A 16,399-nucleotide genomic window follows, 5' to 3' on the forward strand; every position below is an offset into this window, starting at 1 on the left:
AGGTCTTCAATCTGGCTATGACCAGACAAAATCTCGTCAGTCACCTCCTCAGGCACCATACCTTCCTCAGACCCCTCAGAAATATAATCCAGAGGTTGGGAAGAGGGCACAGAAAAAGGGACAAAGACATTTTTAGCCTTGGCCAGAGCCTTTCTAGGGGGTTCCAACGTTCAACGGGGTACCTCTGACAAACCAGTCTCGAAAGGCATTGAGGGCTTTGACAGAATCGGCGTTGACTTTCAGCGTGCCGCCGACAACTTCGACGGCGTCGACACAGGACTCGAGGGCGGAGCCCCGAGCGTGTCCTTCGAAAGCCAGTGAGCCGAAGGCGTCAATGTCTTCCTCAAAGACTTCACAGGCTCACGCGGTCTCGAGGGCGTCGAGGACCGGGACCTGGAACGGGCATGTCTAGAGCGACCATCCTTGTCCGACCGGGACCTCGAAGGCACCCGCTGGTCGCGACGACCGCTCGAGCCCGAAGGCGCACGAGTGGTGTCTCTAGCACGGTCACAGCCGGCGTCTTTCGATGGCGTGGATGGACCGGAGCCCTGCGACTGAAAAATCGCCATCATCTCCTTTTGGAAGGAATCCCATTCCTCAGGAGTGGAATGCTTCTTGGGACAAGCAACCCGCCGATGGGTGGAGTCCTCGGATGAGGACGGGGAAGGCGACCTGTGACGGCGCTTCAGTGAGTGCCTCGAAAAGGCAGAGGAATGGCGAGACGGACTCCTGGACCGAGACCCCCCGGACTCACGACGACGATACGGAGAGTCGCCCTTCGATAAGTCTGTCGAAAGTCCAGAGGATCGCGACTTCCGGGGCTTGGCCACCTTACCCACAGACGGCTTCTTCTTACGCTCCTGCAAGGCCTTCGATGTAAGCGACTGGCAGTCGACACAGTCATCTGTATCGTGGTCCTCCCCGAGGCACCAAAAGCAAGCGTCGTGCGTGTCTGTCACCGACATCTTGGACCCACAAACCCGACACAAACTAACAAGTTCGAAGAACCGAAAGAACAGGATTCAGTAGAACCGAGGCGCACCGAGATCTCCGAAGCAAACACGTTTGCGGAAAAAACAGAACAGAGGCTACGGGCGTTGTGCGTCCTACTTATAACATCCGGTGACGTTGGCTCTACGGAGGCCCTCGAGGACAGCGTATCGACGTCATCGGCGCAGGACATTTTCCGAAGCAGCATAGCTGTGGTGATTACTGTCATAGATATCATAGATATGGAATACGTCGGAGGACCCAATCCCCCTCGAATATGTAGTTTCTCAGTTTTCAGAGGTAGAATGGGTGGAGTTTTTTAAAGTAGGTTTGGGGCTCCTATGAAAGAACAATGCGAGTTGGAGAGGGAAAGTACTGGTACTGTGGACTATAATAAATGGTGATCTCCTTTTGAGATTGTTACTATACATTTTTTAAATAATGAAATATGAAAGTCCACGAGCCTCTGGCCCCAATGACCTTACAAATAACACCTACAAGGCTGATCGGCATCTCTGGGCGAATCTCCTGTACCTGGAATTTAAAGACATCTTCCGTACAGGATTGACTCCCCTGTCCTGGCGTACGGCTCATGTGATCCCCATTTTTAAATGTGGAAGCAGGACAGATCTGAAAAATTATCGGCCAATCTCTTTAATAGATACCAATTGTAAAATCTTTTCGGCACTATTACTTTCGCATTTGGAAGAGTGGGAAAAACGGAGTCATCCGCTTAGTAAGTTACAGACTGGATTCCTTAAGGGCCATGCAACAAATCACTGGCGTAACAGGGGCCCCTCCCGTTCGGGGGGCCCCGCCAGCACATGTTGTGTGGGGTGTCCCCTGGATAAAAAAAAAAAGAAAAATATTTTTTTTCCCAAATGTTTATTTTTATTTTTCAATTTACTCTGCATTCATAAAGAAATGATTTCTGTCACAGAAATCATTTCTTTATTAAGGCAGTGACTACAAAAATAAATGTTCTTTTTTTAAGTCTGAGGGCTCCGCCGCCCCATGGCATGGCTGAACCTAGGCTGGAGGCCTCCATGTCATGGGGTGGGGGGAGCCCTATGACTTAAAAAATAAATAGTTTATTTTTGAAGTCACTCTGCCTTCCCAAAGAAATTACTGCCGTTATGGTTCGGTCAGAGTGACTTCAAAAAGAAACAATGGGTCTCATTACGGGTTTGGCGGTAACTGTGCCGGGTTGCCGCCAGACCCGTAATGATTTACCAGTGCCTGACTTCCCGGGAACACAGGGAGATTACAAGCCCGTCAGTCTGGGGAGTCAGGCGGCGGCAAATGATAAGTCCCCATTTCCATTGGACTCTATGGGAATGGGGTCAACGGAAGCACCGGCACCATTAATAATGGTGCCGGTGCTTCCATGAAAACTCTGCGGGTGGGTGTCGTTCCGCCTGGCAGGTCTGGTCTAACCTGCCGGGCGGGATAGCAACCGCCCGCAGAGCTGTAATATGCCGGTCCGGAGACAACGGTGCCGGTAAACTTACCGCCACCGTTGTTTCCGGACCGGCATAGTTGTAATGAGGCCCAATTGTTTGGGAAGTATTAGGGCTCCCCTCAACCCCACGACGTGTGTGTGTGTGAGTGTATGGTTAAAGGCTGTACAATTAAATGTATAGGTGGCTGCCTGTGTGAGTGTATGGTGAAAGGGTGCACACTTAAATGTATGGGTGGGTGCCTGGTAGTGTGTGCCTCTATGGTGAAAGGGTGCACATTTAAATGTATGGATAGCTGCTTGGGTGTCCCTTTATGGTGAAAGAATGCACACTTAAATATATGGATTGCTGATTGCTGGGTGCGTGTGTGTGTATATGGTGAATGGTGTGCGTGCTTGCGTTGAGGGGCTCAACAAATCTACATTTCGGGGGGGCTAACCCTTCAAATGTTGGGAGAGGCGCTAACTTCATGGGCGGTGAGGGAGGGGCAAACTTATTTGTTTGGGGCATCTCATTTCTTTACGCATTTTAATGAGACTATTCTAGTGCAGCCTCAATGTTACAAGCAGTTAACTCTCTCCGTTAAGTTTGAAAGCACCCACTTATGGACTGCTGTGAGAATGAGCGGTCTCCTGCTGCCTTCTTACCCTTCCAATCACTCCGCTGGCATGCAAGTATTAAACCTACATCACAATTTCAATTGCCTAAAAAATGTAGCATTTGAATGCAGGTGCTAACAGTGAAATGCTTTATGTTAGTAATTGCTGGGCTCTGTTAACAGCAAAACCCAGGTGCCATTTAAGATCTGTGTACTGTTCTGTCTGGCAACTGCTGTGAAGGTCGACCAGGTTGAGTCATCATAGCCCAAAATTTCAGGGGGAAGGGGGAGGGAGTGCTGAATCCCAGTCAACTCAATGGTGTTGCACCAATACTTGCGTTTAATGCCTTGATTACTCATTACTCCTAGCCCTATTCTTCCTCGTTCCAGTGTGTATGAGGCAGCACTTGTGTAAGAGGCAGAGTGCCTTATACACAAGTACTGGGATGAGGTAGAGGTACATGGAGGTAATGCCTGACTTAACTACCTGTAATCATCTTTACTCCTAGTCCCACTTTTCCTCATCCCAGTACTTACCTATGAGGCAAAGAGCCTCATCCATAAGCTCTGGGACAAGGAAGAGGGACGTGGAGGTAATTCTGGGCACATAAGCCGAGTTTGGAGGTTGGGGTAGAGTTGGAAGGGAGAAGGGATGTGTGGGAGGTGCAGGCTTGTGCAACAAATCATAAAGGCTGTCCATGCCCAGGCTAATCAGGCATGATATGTGGTATTAGTGGCTAGAGAGGCATTTTGGTGTAGCCAGTCTAGTCATTCCTCAGTTTGGTATGACATTTTTTTAACTGGGCATTTCTAATAAAGCAGTCCTGCTAAGTGAATTACCTGGCTATACTGCATTTTGGGTGCTGCCAGTCTTGCCGCGGCTTTGTATATTTTTCTGGGCATCTGTGATCAAATGATATGATATAAGTCATTTATAATGCGCCTGTACACAAGTGTTTCTAGGCGCAACAAGAAAAGGGCAGGAAAATAGAGGGAGGACAAGACAAAAAAATCTTACTAGGCCTTGTGTTATTCAGATCATGCAAGTGCAAGAATGAGAAGTGCAAGGGGAAAGCGAGGGGGGAAGTGCAAGGGAGAGGAGAGGGAAAAACAGGGCAGCAATGCTCTGAGTAAGTGCAGCATGGCTCTGGGTAGTGCAAGGAGAACAAGGGACTGTAGGGTTACAGTTACAGTCCCTAAGTTTGTGGTAGGCCCAGAGGCAGTTGAAGGGTGACTGTCAAGAAAGAGTCTGGACTCAGTGAGACTCTGAGGGTAGCCAAGCAACCAGGCGGTACAGCAGACAGGTAGGTCAGGTAGGCCAGCAGGGGAGGGAGAGAGAGAAAGCAGATTAGAAGAGGAAAGGTTTGAGCTGCTTCCGGAACTTCATGTGGTCCGGCTCAAGTTTGAGAGGGGCAGGGAGACTATTCCAGAGGGAGGTGCCTGCAGAGGAGAGAGATCTACCACCCACTCTCTACCTGGAAAGGTGTTTAACCCTTAGAGAGTTGTAGGTAACAGAGGAAAGGACTTAAGAAGGAAGATATTTTGGAAGAGAGCGTTGGATGTAGTGTGGGCCCCAGGCCCAGAAAGCCTTGTGGACAATGCAAAGGGTCTTGATCCTTGCAGCAACTGGGAGCCAGTGGAGAAATTTCAGGGCTGGAGAGATACGATTCCCTGGGCTTGAGTCCTGTTCTGGATTAGTTGCAGAGGGTGGAGAGTAGAGGAAGTCAGATTGAAAAAGAGGCTGTTGCAGTAGTCCAGCCTAGAGAGAACCAAGGCTCTGGAGACAGTGAGCTTCTGTGGGAAAGTGAGAAAGGGAAGAGTACCTTTGAGGAGGAGCAGCTGGTAGTGGGACTTTCTGGTGACGTCTGAGATGTGATGTGAGGAGAGAATGAGAGGGTGGAGTCAAAGATGACACCAGGGTTATTTGCCTCACAGAATGTCGAAGGAAGAGAGCCCAAGTCGGGCGGCCAGAGAGAGAGGAAAAGCAGGGGCAGGAGTCCAAAAGCTCTCCATTTTACTGACATTAAGGCAGAGATCATTAGAGGCACACCAATCCTGAATCGCAGATAGACAGTCAGGAATGAGCGAGAGAGGAGAGGAGTCTGAGGGGAGCCTGAAGGAAAGCGGAGTGTCATCCGTATAACACTGAAAGTTAGAGGCGAAGGTAGAGATCAGGTGGGCCAAAGGGGCCAAGTAGAGGTTGAAAAACCAGGGTGAGAGGATGGAGAAGAGAGAAAGGGACCAAGTTGGACCTGGGAGCAGCTGTCCAAGAGGAAGAAGGGCAGCCACTCAAGGGCCTGATCCGTGATGCCCATGTTCTCATGGAGTCAATTGATCAAGATTTATCAGGATGGCGTGGTTGACCGTGTCGAAAGCAGAGGAAAGATCAAGGAGGATGAGGACAGAAGGAATGCTGGAATCAAGGTTAGAGAGCAGATCTTCACAGGTGTTCAGGAGAGCAGTTTCCGTGACTCTGGCAGCTCTGAAGCCAGACTGAAGGTCATGCAGCACAACCAACAGATTCCGTGTGGAGAGTAAACTGGGAGATGGACAGCTTTTCCAACAGTTTGCCCAGGAAAGGAGTGATGGAGATTGGGCGATAGATTGCCAGGCAGGCAGGATCGGCAGACAGCTTCTTGAGGAGTGGATGCATAAGGGAGTGATTAAGGGGAGAGGGGAACATGCCAGTGGTGAAAGTATGATTACAGAAATCGGCCAAAACTGGAGCGAGGGTGTGTGCATTAAAACACATTTATATCGTTCTGCTAGTGCAGTGTGCAGCATATACCTTCAGCAGCACATTTGTGGGTATTGCACAAGCGTGATCATTTATGGCTGCCCAGAGTGTGGCGTGACCAGTGATTTGTTGCTGAGTTGGGGGGGGCCCTAATCATGGCTCGCAGGGGACTGCCCACATTTTGTGTTACGCCACTGCAACAAATATCAATGGGCTGGTACTTAAATGTATACAGGAAGATGCGTGGCAGAAGCCAAATGGGTGTACATTTATGGCCTTGATTGACTTGTCGGACGCAGTTGACTGCATTGATCGCAGTAAACTGTGCAATAAATTGGCAACATGGGAAATGCCATTGGGCCTCCTGAAACTTATCCAGCATGTTTGCGAGAACTGTGGGATCCAAGTTCGCTTGAGTTAGAAAGGCGATGTTTCACAGCAAATTCGATCTAATAGACGGGTCAGACAGGTGTGTGTTCTAGCCCCCTGGCTATTTAACCAATGTATGTTGGATGTTGCAGTCAGCTTTGTGAATGAAGGATCAATAGCGCCAAAGTAGGCAAGTCTAAAATTATATGGCTTGCATACGCAGACTATCTCTTGATTTTTGATATAACAAGGGTCGGTCTGCAGCGACTGTTAGATATTTTTTTAAAGTATGCAAAAGAAAACGGGCTTATCATAACCTCAAGGAAAACCAAAATCCTAGCATTCACGAAAGCGAGACGAAGGATTACAGGATCCTCCTGGCATATCGAAGGAACTACTGTGAAGACATCGGTGAGTGTCAGCTATTTGGCATTCCAATTTGGATCTATTAAAGGAACAAAAGCTGATACTGATACAAAAGGCTAAGCTCTTAGAGTCTCAGATTGTGAAGATCTATAGTAAATTTGGCAGGTTCTCGTTAAAGCCAGGAATAATGTTTTTTGAAGGGAGGATTTCCCCTAAATTAACTTATGGCCTTGACTTGACGTCTGGTAGGACAGCTAAAATCTTGGATAACACTGAAGGCAGAATATGGAGACGGACATTTGTTGTGCCAAATGCAGTGCCATTACCAGCAATTAGGTATGAATTGGGGGCCACTTCACTATGGGCGAAGGTGTAATAGCACTTATTGACACTATATGCTAACATTATGGCCCCTATCCCTAACTCTCTGTATCAGCTGATGGGAGATAATGTGAGTTTATCTGTAGATTTAGTAGATCTCAAGTACAGATGTGAATCTATCATGTTAAATATTGGCTTGAATTTGAAAACCCTGGTTAGTAACCCTATGTTAACCAAGAGGTCTTTTCTGGATTATGATTGGATCCTGACTACAGATGCTTTTCACTCCTATGTATCGATGAGCTCATGAGCACAAACGTTGAGGTTCTATCTCCCTTATTCTCCTTCAATTTCCTAATCGGTACTATTGTGGGCTGTTGTTAAGGCCAAGATAGAACCTTCTACCAACTAGGGATATTCTCCTTAGAAGGAAACACATGTTGCCAGAGGAAATTGGTTGTAGGTTCTGCCAACTAAAACCTGAATCGATCAAACATCTAGTACTGGAGTGCGAATCACTTAGGGATTTAAGGAATACATTTTTGTTGGCACTGAGCCATTATCAATTGGGCTGTAGTGCTGATACGGTTTGGAAACGCTGTTTTAGCATTCAGAATGTGCATGAGGGTCTTGCCCTATCAGGATTCATCAAGGACATTAATATTGTGTGATTGGCGGAGGAGAGCCCTTATGAGTGCTATGTTGTCCTGGGAACAGGAGAAGGAGGACTCCATCTCTATGCGTTCGAGTAGTCGTTAGCCCTTGGGTATTTACCTTAAATTGGGTACCTTTTTCAACCTGTGTATATCACGATCTTAAATACTTGTGGGGGCGTGAAGTAGCTAATATGTAATGATGGATTCATAATCTTGCTGACTATCATATACATTGTAAAGTATGCAATAGCCTGATGTAAAGTGATGGGATCTGGTTATTATCATTTTTGTTTATATATATATATACACACATACATACATATATACATACATGCACACACATGTCCTGTATTTTACTTGCTTTTACTTGCTATGATGTATTTAATGTGTTTTCCTTTTTTCATGTTATGTTGGTTTGTCTTTTTTTGCTACTACTTTTATGAATTTGTAAAGGTTTAATTTAAACCAAATGCAAATTTAAAAAATATATATTACTTGTTGTAGGTTAAAAATGAATATTAAAGTTTGTTTAACAGTGAAAGGTTATCTTATAGCCATGAAGAAGGATATAACGGCATATCGGAAAAGCGTTGTCATTTAAAATGGAAATTTCAGACTTTGTTTTTTATAATTAAGCTGCACTGTTTGTTCAAGTCTTTTTGTTCTTTACTAGCCTTTGAGGTCAAAATTGTTTGAAAGATACCAGCCATAACATATGTACACAAGCCAAGGCATCAAGTGTATTGGTTCAAATGTATAGCACTACATTGTTTGTAAAAATGTGATAAAAATTACTAATGCGTGTACAACTATGAGCAGATTTTTTTGAAGAATTTCTTCGAAGAACTTTGTCCATTAGGAGTGCACGCGGTCACCCGTTGACAACAGGCTTTCTTTATTTGTTCACAATTGGATGTCACCTTAGGCCTGGGGACAATTCCCACATGCATCAGATAAGGGATTGATTTTGAGGTATTTTTGGAGTTTTAAAAAGTTATGCTAGCTGACAAACAATTGTTGCTCCTCCATTCCATTTTTTGCAAGCATAGGTTTTGGACACACAGATTTTTAAGTTGAACGCTTTGACTCAGACTTTCCTTAGTTTCGTTCAGGTAGGGAAATCCCACCTTATCATAGGGCAAGTCAGGCTTTCTACCATCAAGACATTTAAGTTAGTCAATCTCTGTTGTTTGAACTTTAAGTCTATTGTCTGTGTCTTGCTTCATGATGCCTTTACAGCATCCAAATGAAAATAGTATCAGGAGAATGACTACCTTCTCCTGGTGAACTGGCTCAGTTTTTATCTCTTTTTCAACAATCATTTGCACTAGCTTCTGATTAAACAAAGAGTATGGTCAGGAGAATGACTCCCTTCTCTTGACCCACCTCATACAGTCTTGAGGGCTGTCTTGGGATATTCTTTGGCAATAGTCCTCAAAAGCCTCTTGACGTGTCCAAAGGGGCTTTGGAAAACTTGCTTTACAATTCCAGCAGTTCTTCCCTGTCTTATGACATTATGAAGATTGTGTCCCGATAACTCTTGTTGTCTGGGCTTTGCTTTAATCTTTGTTTGATTATCACTGTGACGAGGAAGATTACTCTGGATGCTTTTTTGACTCTTGGTTCTCTAGATGGCACTGCTGTGACGAGGGAGATTACTCCCGAGGCTCTCTTGACTCTCGAGCTGGCCGAAGCCCCTCCTGGGTCTCCTGCTACTCCCGTTACTTGCTGAATGTCAGGACTGTATTGCCGGTTCTTCCCAGGATGATGGGCTGACACATGTTGCTTTATTGCTTTGTGCTTTCTTCACTCTGCTCCCCGTTTCTTCCTTGCTGGTCTGCAGAGACTTTGGCCACATGGCTACGGCGTAGTTCAAGGACAACACGGTTCATCTCCATGGGGTCATGCCACTGCTGGCTTTGCTTCACTTCTTCTGCTGGTCAGGAGCCTGTCTTCCAACCCAGTGCTCTGCCGACCTTTCCTGGATGTCCCTGCCTCTGGGGATCAGCATTCTTGCAGCTTTGTGTTCCCGGTTCGAACTCTATGGCCTGGGCTGGCTTCACGCTGGCTGCTCTTTTTACTTCGCTCTTTATTTCCTGTAGTCCTTCTTTACTCTTTGTGAGAGATTCTTTATGCCTCCTTGGGGCCAACTCTTCTCAGTACTTTGGTAAAGTAAGTAGTTATTACTCTGCAGATTTCCTTGGTTCTTCTTTGTCTGGGTTGTATTACTTTGTGAATCAAAGATGGATCAAAGACGGAAGAGAAATTACCATTACAAACAGCAGTGCTATCAGGGATTTCTGACAGGGAGTTGGTCCCAAGGGGAAACAGGTTAGGGAGCTTCCTACCACCCATACAGGGACTATTGGGTAGTGGCCTCACCTCTGTAGCCTCACAGAGCTCCGCCTTGGGGAGAAGTGTTGAGATCCCGAGAATCGTCACACCTTTTTCCCATGGCTGCAAAACTCCTGTACAGCAGTGAAGGGGGAAGCAACTGCTGAACAATTCTCTGTATGATCTCTTAACTCAGCATGACTACAGCAAGGACAACTAGGGTACCAGTCGCCAGTTCATTTCCGCTTCTGGTGACATGCGGATCATAAAGCGCCTCGATTGTGGGTTCTTGAACAAGAGTCTAGGTTTCCATGGTCTCTCCTTTCTGTCTGATCTCATATTAATTAGACAATGGTGGTCTCTGGAACTTTTGAGAAACAGAACACACTAGGTTATGGATAGGCTGGAAGTCCTGTAAAATCCCTTGTGCACTTGCTTGAAGAGTGGGCAGTGGTCCCCGCATCCTCTTATATTTGACCTTCTCACACAAAACATAATATTTTGTTAAGGTGTATAACTTGTGCAGCTCTGGTTTGGAGAAGTAGGTCAATTGAAAATAATGTGGACACTGATAAATAGATATGAGGTCACATGTCTATGGTAGAGATCTGTGATGAATCTGGTGATGTCATCAATCCTTTCTCAGGGAAAGTGTCTCCCCATGTGGCCAGGGAAAGGCAGAAGCCACCTGATACTGACCCTGGGGGTGGCTATCTGAGGGAAGATCACGTGGGGGGAGACGACTCTTGTGGGACTGGAGACGCTTCACCAGACAAGGCATGGTATTCTCCCCATTCCCTTAGCACACAATGTCGACTCCTCAAAACCCCAAGCCCTTATGGCTTATTGTAATGTGGCATTTGAACATTCCGATGAAAACTCGGTAACACCCGCACGAGAAAAAGCTAAAAAGTACTGTGACGAAGAAGAGGGTCTGATTAAAGGAGAGTTCTTGTAGAAACCAAGGTGCTCAGTCTAGCTGTTGGGCTCGGCTGATTGGTAATAGCTTGTTTAAAACATGAGAGGTAAAACCCACGTGGAGAACTGCTACAGGTGCTGACTGGAAAGTCGGTACGCTGTGTGCAGAGCAAAGCAGAAGTGGCAGATTGGAAGGAGAAGGTGTCCGGCCCCGAGAAGCATCCCCAAAGTCCCTTAAATGAAGATGGCGAGAGGGGAAGCCTACCCAAGGACCCTGCTCCGGTGCGAAGAACCAGAGTACAAGAGGGACACCAAGTCGCTGGCAGAAAGCACCGCCGGCGAATAGGGAAGCCAAGACACCAGCTTCATACCAGTAGCTAAGGAGAATGCTGCCAGGGAAACGCGAAGCTGACTGCAAGCTAGAGAGACAGGAACGAGATGCGAAGCAGACGAGCGGCCTTCATTCCAATGTGGAGAACAACGTGTCGGAGGAGTACCGTTCTTCTACCGGGGAGAGCTGCCGGTGTCACAGAAACAGAAAACCGACCCGCACGAGTCCGGGCAGAGGGAATCTGGAGATTCCATACCGGTGAGCCCACGGTGGAGGGTTGGGACGTCAGGGAACTGTTTCCAAATAATAAAGAAGGTGAAAGATTTGCTAAGAGTGTGGAAAATGGGATACCATTTCTGCATCATCAGTCATCTTCATAGTCCTAGTAACTTTGAAGTCAAAAGAATAACAGAAAGCATGATAAGACTGTATGAAATTGAACCAAGAGAAGGTACATGCCTCTGGGTTCTTGATGGAATATAAGGAAGGTCCTGGCAGCAGAGTATATCAAGCAAGTTGAAAGGCTCAAGGAAAGGTCCATGCCCCTTAGAGCTGTACAAGGAAACCCTTGTAGGAGAGTATTCCAGGTAACCTGTTACGAGCCTGGGACCCGCATCCAATTATAAAGTGAACACTGTTAAAGTTCAGGAGAATATACCAGGCAATGTGATTGCAAGTCTGGGACCTGCAACACAATTGCAAATAAACTACAAGAATCAAGAAGAGGAAAGACAACCTCTTGAATGGGTGAAATCCAGGTGAAGGAAGTAATACACCCTGGACTGGGAAGTGGAAGGAATTGTAAGAATCAAGAAGAGAGAGATCCTCAAGTGTGTGAAATCCAGGGGAAGGGAGCCATACCCCCTGGACTGTAAAATTCCATATTCTGAGAACGAGAACTGTTCTTGTGAGCTGTAGAAGCTGAGAAGCTCAGAGGAAGTGGACTCCTTCCTGAAAATTGTGGAACCGTGATTATTTGTTTATTTATACACCTTTTGGAACTGTGTGTTGGAACATTGGAAAAAGCTACAGAAGGCCAGTTGAAAGACCATATCCCTTTGCACTTTATTTTTAGTTTAACATGTAAAGGTCAGGTTAGGATTTTGACACAGGACGGAGAACTCTTTATTTTTCAACATTCTGACACCGACAGCCTTTACTTTTGTTGAGGCAGGGAAACTCCTCATAGCGGGGATGAGATAGGTCTTTCTCCGACCCTCTTTTTTCTTTAAAAAAAGTATATAACAACCACCAGAATAACTCCTGTGTCTGAGTCTTGCTCCCGATTCCTTACAGAATGTAGCTTGGAAAGTGATTCACATTGTGTTCTCCTTTTCATTACAAAACATGTTCAATAATATCCGATGTGATATGTACATCTATTTAACCCTCCAAATAAGTGGTGTAACTGAGCCTTACTCCCTTAAAGTAGGCAAATAATGCCAAAAGAAAAAAAGTGAATAACAGCAGCAAACAAAATAAATATTTGATGAGCAGGAGCAAGAAGAAGCTTGTGAATATCGGGTACAACCCAGTCACAAGATGCGAACTATGTGGTAAGAGGGGCTAGTACTTGCGGTCCTGCAAATCTAACTTCTACACAAGATCCACATTCTAACTGCTTGCCCATTATATAAGAACCATTTTGCTTTAAATATATTCTAGATGTGGACCAATGTTGCTTTGTGCTCATTCCCAAATACATCAAGTTAATGTCACATTGGTATGTTTGTATGGCACCAGTTGGCCTGGGGAGTAAAACTGTTTCAGGTAGTCTAAGCGTGAAAATAATCTAACCAGGCACGTTGAGGCTAAACATGGAGGATAAACAAATCCCAGAAATGGCAATGCTCATTTATCTATCAATCTGCAAGAAAACCTTCCATGTAGCGTGTGTTTAAAGGTCAGAGCGTAGATTGACCAGACTGATACAAAGATGTAAACAGGCAAAGCGATAAAGTGACAATCAAGTAGGGAAGTATGCACAATTAATATTCAGATATGAAGTGTGCTTTTTATATTGCCCTACAATACATTTTCCGAAATGATTGCAGTTATAAGCTATCTGTAAAAGAAAGGGGTGCTATATCCGAGCCTACGCGTTGAATTGGCAGTTCCTCAGAAACGGAACACAATTCTTGATAAATGAACCTGTTCTCTTAGCATATAAATATATCCCGGCCGTAAGAAAACAAGATACCATGCATCAAATGTAAGGAAGCATTTGTTTAAGATAATGTTAAGGAAGGGTTTCAAAATAAAATTGTGGGCAACTTTGACACTTTGGCACTGCTTCATGAGAAGCAAAACCACAGTACTTGATTCCTCTGGAGATTTGTAACACGGTTTCACTAGTGGCTTATGGCTCATCACATAGAGCCTCCAAAATAAGGAAGACATACTATATCAAAAAACAACACTTGCATGGGAAGTGACAACTACATTTTAAGGCTTACCTTGTTCAAGCTTAATAATTTTGACTGCAGCAAGCTCCCCTGAGTGCAGATTTCGTGCCTAAACAAAACAAAAAAACCATGAATTAAAATGTGCTGCAATATAGCAGTTTCGAGCCTACATTGCAAACGAAGCATTAACATAGCCAAAAGGTCTGACTTTGTAAATGTAGAAGGTACTCTTTTAATGTAAAGACACCAAAGGACAAAAAAAGATGTATTACAACATTGGCAAAAATCAAGCGTATTGGCTTTAACAACGTTTTCCATATATCACTGACAAATTAACAATCAGGCTCATTATGAGTTTCATATACATGAATCGGCAGAGGAATAGTTCCCTTTTCAAAGCCTATGAAATGGTCCTTTTTTAATAGAAATAATCTCTAACGAGAAAGGTGAATCCTCTGTTAAAAGGAGTTGAACAGTACTAGTAGTAGTACAATGTTTACTTGTTAAAATGTAAACCTTGGCTATGACATAATATGATATGATATGGATATGGCATTTACAATGTACCTGTACACAAGTGTTTCTAGGCGCGACAAGACAAGGAGGGGGAAACAATGGAGGACAAAATAACGATCTTACTAGGCCTTGTGTCCCACAGATCGCGTAAGTGCCGGGAAGAGGGAAGGAGAGAAGTGCCAGGGAGGAGGGGAAGGAGGAAGTGCAGTTAATGCACAAGTGCAGCCAGCGGGTGACTCATAAGTGCATAGAGAAGGGACTGTAGGGTTGCAGATACAGACCCTTGAGTGCTGGGGAGCCCAGAGGCAGTGGGAGGGCAACTGGACATACAGGAGTCTGGGCCCGAGTTCAGGGGGTGACCAGTGCGCGGAGCAGTCAGATGCATCAGCAAGGGAGTGGAAGAGAGAAAGCCGAAGCAAAAAGAGTTACTTCCGGAACTGGAGGTGGTTCTGCTCAAGTGTGAGAGAGGCAGCGAGGCTGTTCCAGAGAGAGACCCCAGCCAAGGAGATAGATCTGCCCCCAACTCTGTGTTTGGAGAAGTGTCTGAACCTCACAGAGTTGGAGGTGGATGAACGGAGAGCTTGAGAACTGAAGGAAGATGTTTTGGAAGAGAAAGTTGGAGGTAGAGTGGTGCCCGGCCAGAGAAAGAGTTGTGAACAATGCAGAGGGTCTTGAAGTTGATCCTTGCAGCCACAGGAAGCCAGTTAAGAGATTTCAGAGCTGAAAGATACGATCCCTGGGCTTGAGGCCAATGACAAGTCTTGCAGTACTGTTAGCTATAACTAAACCACAATGTGTTTACCTATCATCATATTAGATTTGCAAAGACAACTTGGTATCTAAAGTCAAATATTTTTACAAACGAAAGCTTTATACTGAAGAATTAACAGCTTTATTATCGTATACAATGATATTTAACTAAGAGACATAATGCACATGAGCTAAAATGATTTAAGAATTCTTACAATTAAAAAAAAATATTCCGGCGACCCCTGGGAAGTTAGCCAGCAAAGGGTATGGTGCGGCACTGATCTTGTAAACATTGCTGACAAGGCCTTATCTCAAGTACTATAAACATTTCCGGTGCCCCCATCTTAAGAAGGATAACATGTATTTCTAGTTCTATTTATAGGTTTGGTAAAACGTAGCTCTGGCCATTACTGGCATTATAGCACAAAATCTGCACAGAGCAAGACCTAGAAACTATTAGTGTTCAGAAGAGGCATGATCATCAAACAGAAGAAATGGAACCAGAGAAAAATATCATGACTGAGAGGAAAGAAAGTTTAAGAGACTTCCCACTGTGAAAAAGATGAGAGAAACGACACAAAGAGATAGGTAGATCGTTCCAGGGGGCGGTAGATTGCAAAGAAAAAGACTGACCGCTCAGACGAGAAAGGAAGAAAGGGGATTAGTAGAATTAGAATGTAGCCAACGGCAAAAAAGATAAAGGCGAAATTTAGTTGCAAGAAATAATTGACAACGAGAATGAAGAGTTTTAACAGCAGGCACAAGAAATCACTGGCGAGACATGGTCAGATAAATGCAGTCACGTTAGGATCCAAACTACAGCATTATGCACACAGTGACCCACGAGACAATGCACAGAGAAATAAAGAGAAGAAACCCTGCACCCCCTGTAACTACAATGACCACAATGGGTTTGGAGACTTGCTAAGGTTAATATTACAAAGCTCCTTATGTATTATTTATGTATTTATTGATTAATATGTGCATAGCCAACAAAGGCTTTACATATAAAACCAATAATACATTCCAAATAAAACACAAATCTCAAATTTTAAAATCCTCATATAAATAGGTTACTACTAAAACAAAATACCAATTTCCATATATCAGGGCTTCCCATATTTCATTTATATTTACATTGCTACTTGAGTTATCATATGCCAGCAAATATTTTCTTCTCAAAAACAAAGACTTTCACAATTGCATATAATATGTTCTGCGGATTCTGTGGCTGTTGTCCCACACAGTCTACATAATCTTTGCTGTTTATCAATGCCAAGATTAGCACCTAATATTTCCAAGGTATCAAACACATTGTACTTGTAATGCCAGTAACGTCTAGTGATCTTACAATTGGAAAAAGCAGATTGATATTTTGGTGCAATCGAATCTTCCACCCAAAATTCCAAGAATAACCCACAATTGGTTTTGGTAGCAAGATTCACCATATTCTGTTCTTTGCTGTTCTCATGTATCCGTTTTTTCATTGTATGTTTATGTATTATGAGCGCCATTATGAACATTCTGCCTTTGCAAAATCCAGCTCATGACAGCCATTTTTACTGGGAACCTCGATATACTCTTTAACCACATCACCAATGGCATGTGGTTACAATAAAAAATAATAACAAAAACAAACAATGTATTA

At 44.5% G+C, this 16,399-nt stretch overlaps 1 protein-coding gene across 1 annotated transcript in view; it reads right to left on the bottom strand.

Annotated features, from left to right (window-relative positions):
- MAP4K5 (mitogen-activated protein kinase kinase kinase kinase 5) overlaps positions 1-16,399 on the bottom strand; it is a 1,870,683-nt gene that overhangs the window by 1,700,743 nt on the left and 153,541 nt on the right. The window contains exon 2 of the mRNA XM_069638985.1: positions 13,537-13,594. Within this exon, the coding sequence (XP_069495086.1) occupies positions 13,537-13,594 (58 nt within the window). The remainder of the gene's footprint in view (positions 1-13,536; positions 13,595-16,399) is intronic.

This window comes from Ambystoma mexicanum, chromosome 14 (assembly GCF_040938575.1).
Source record: "Ambystoma mexicanum isolate Mex_15411 chromosome 14, UKY_AmexF1_1, whole genome shotgun sequence".
NCBI lineage: Eukaryota > Metazoa > Chordata > Amphibia > Caudata > Ambystomatidae > Ambystoma > Ambystoma mexicanum.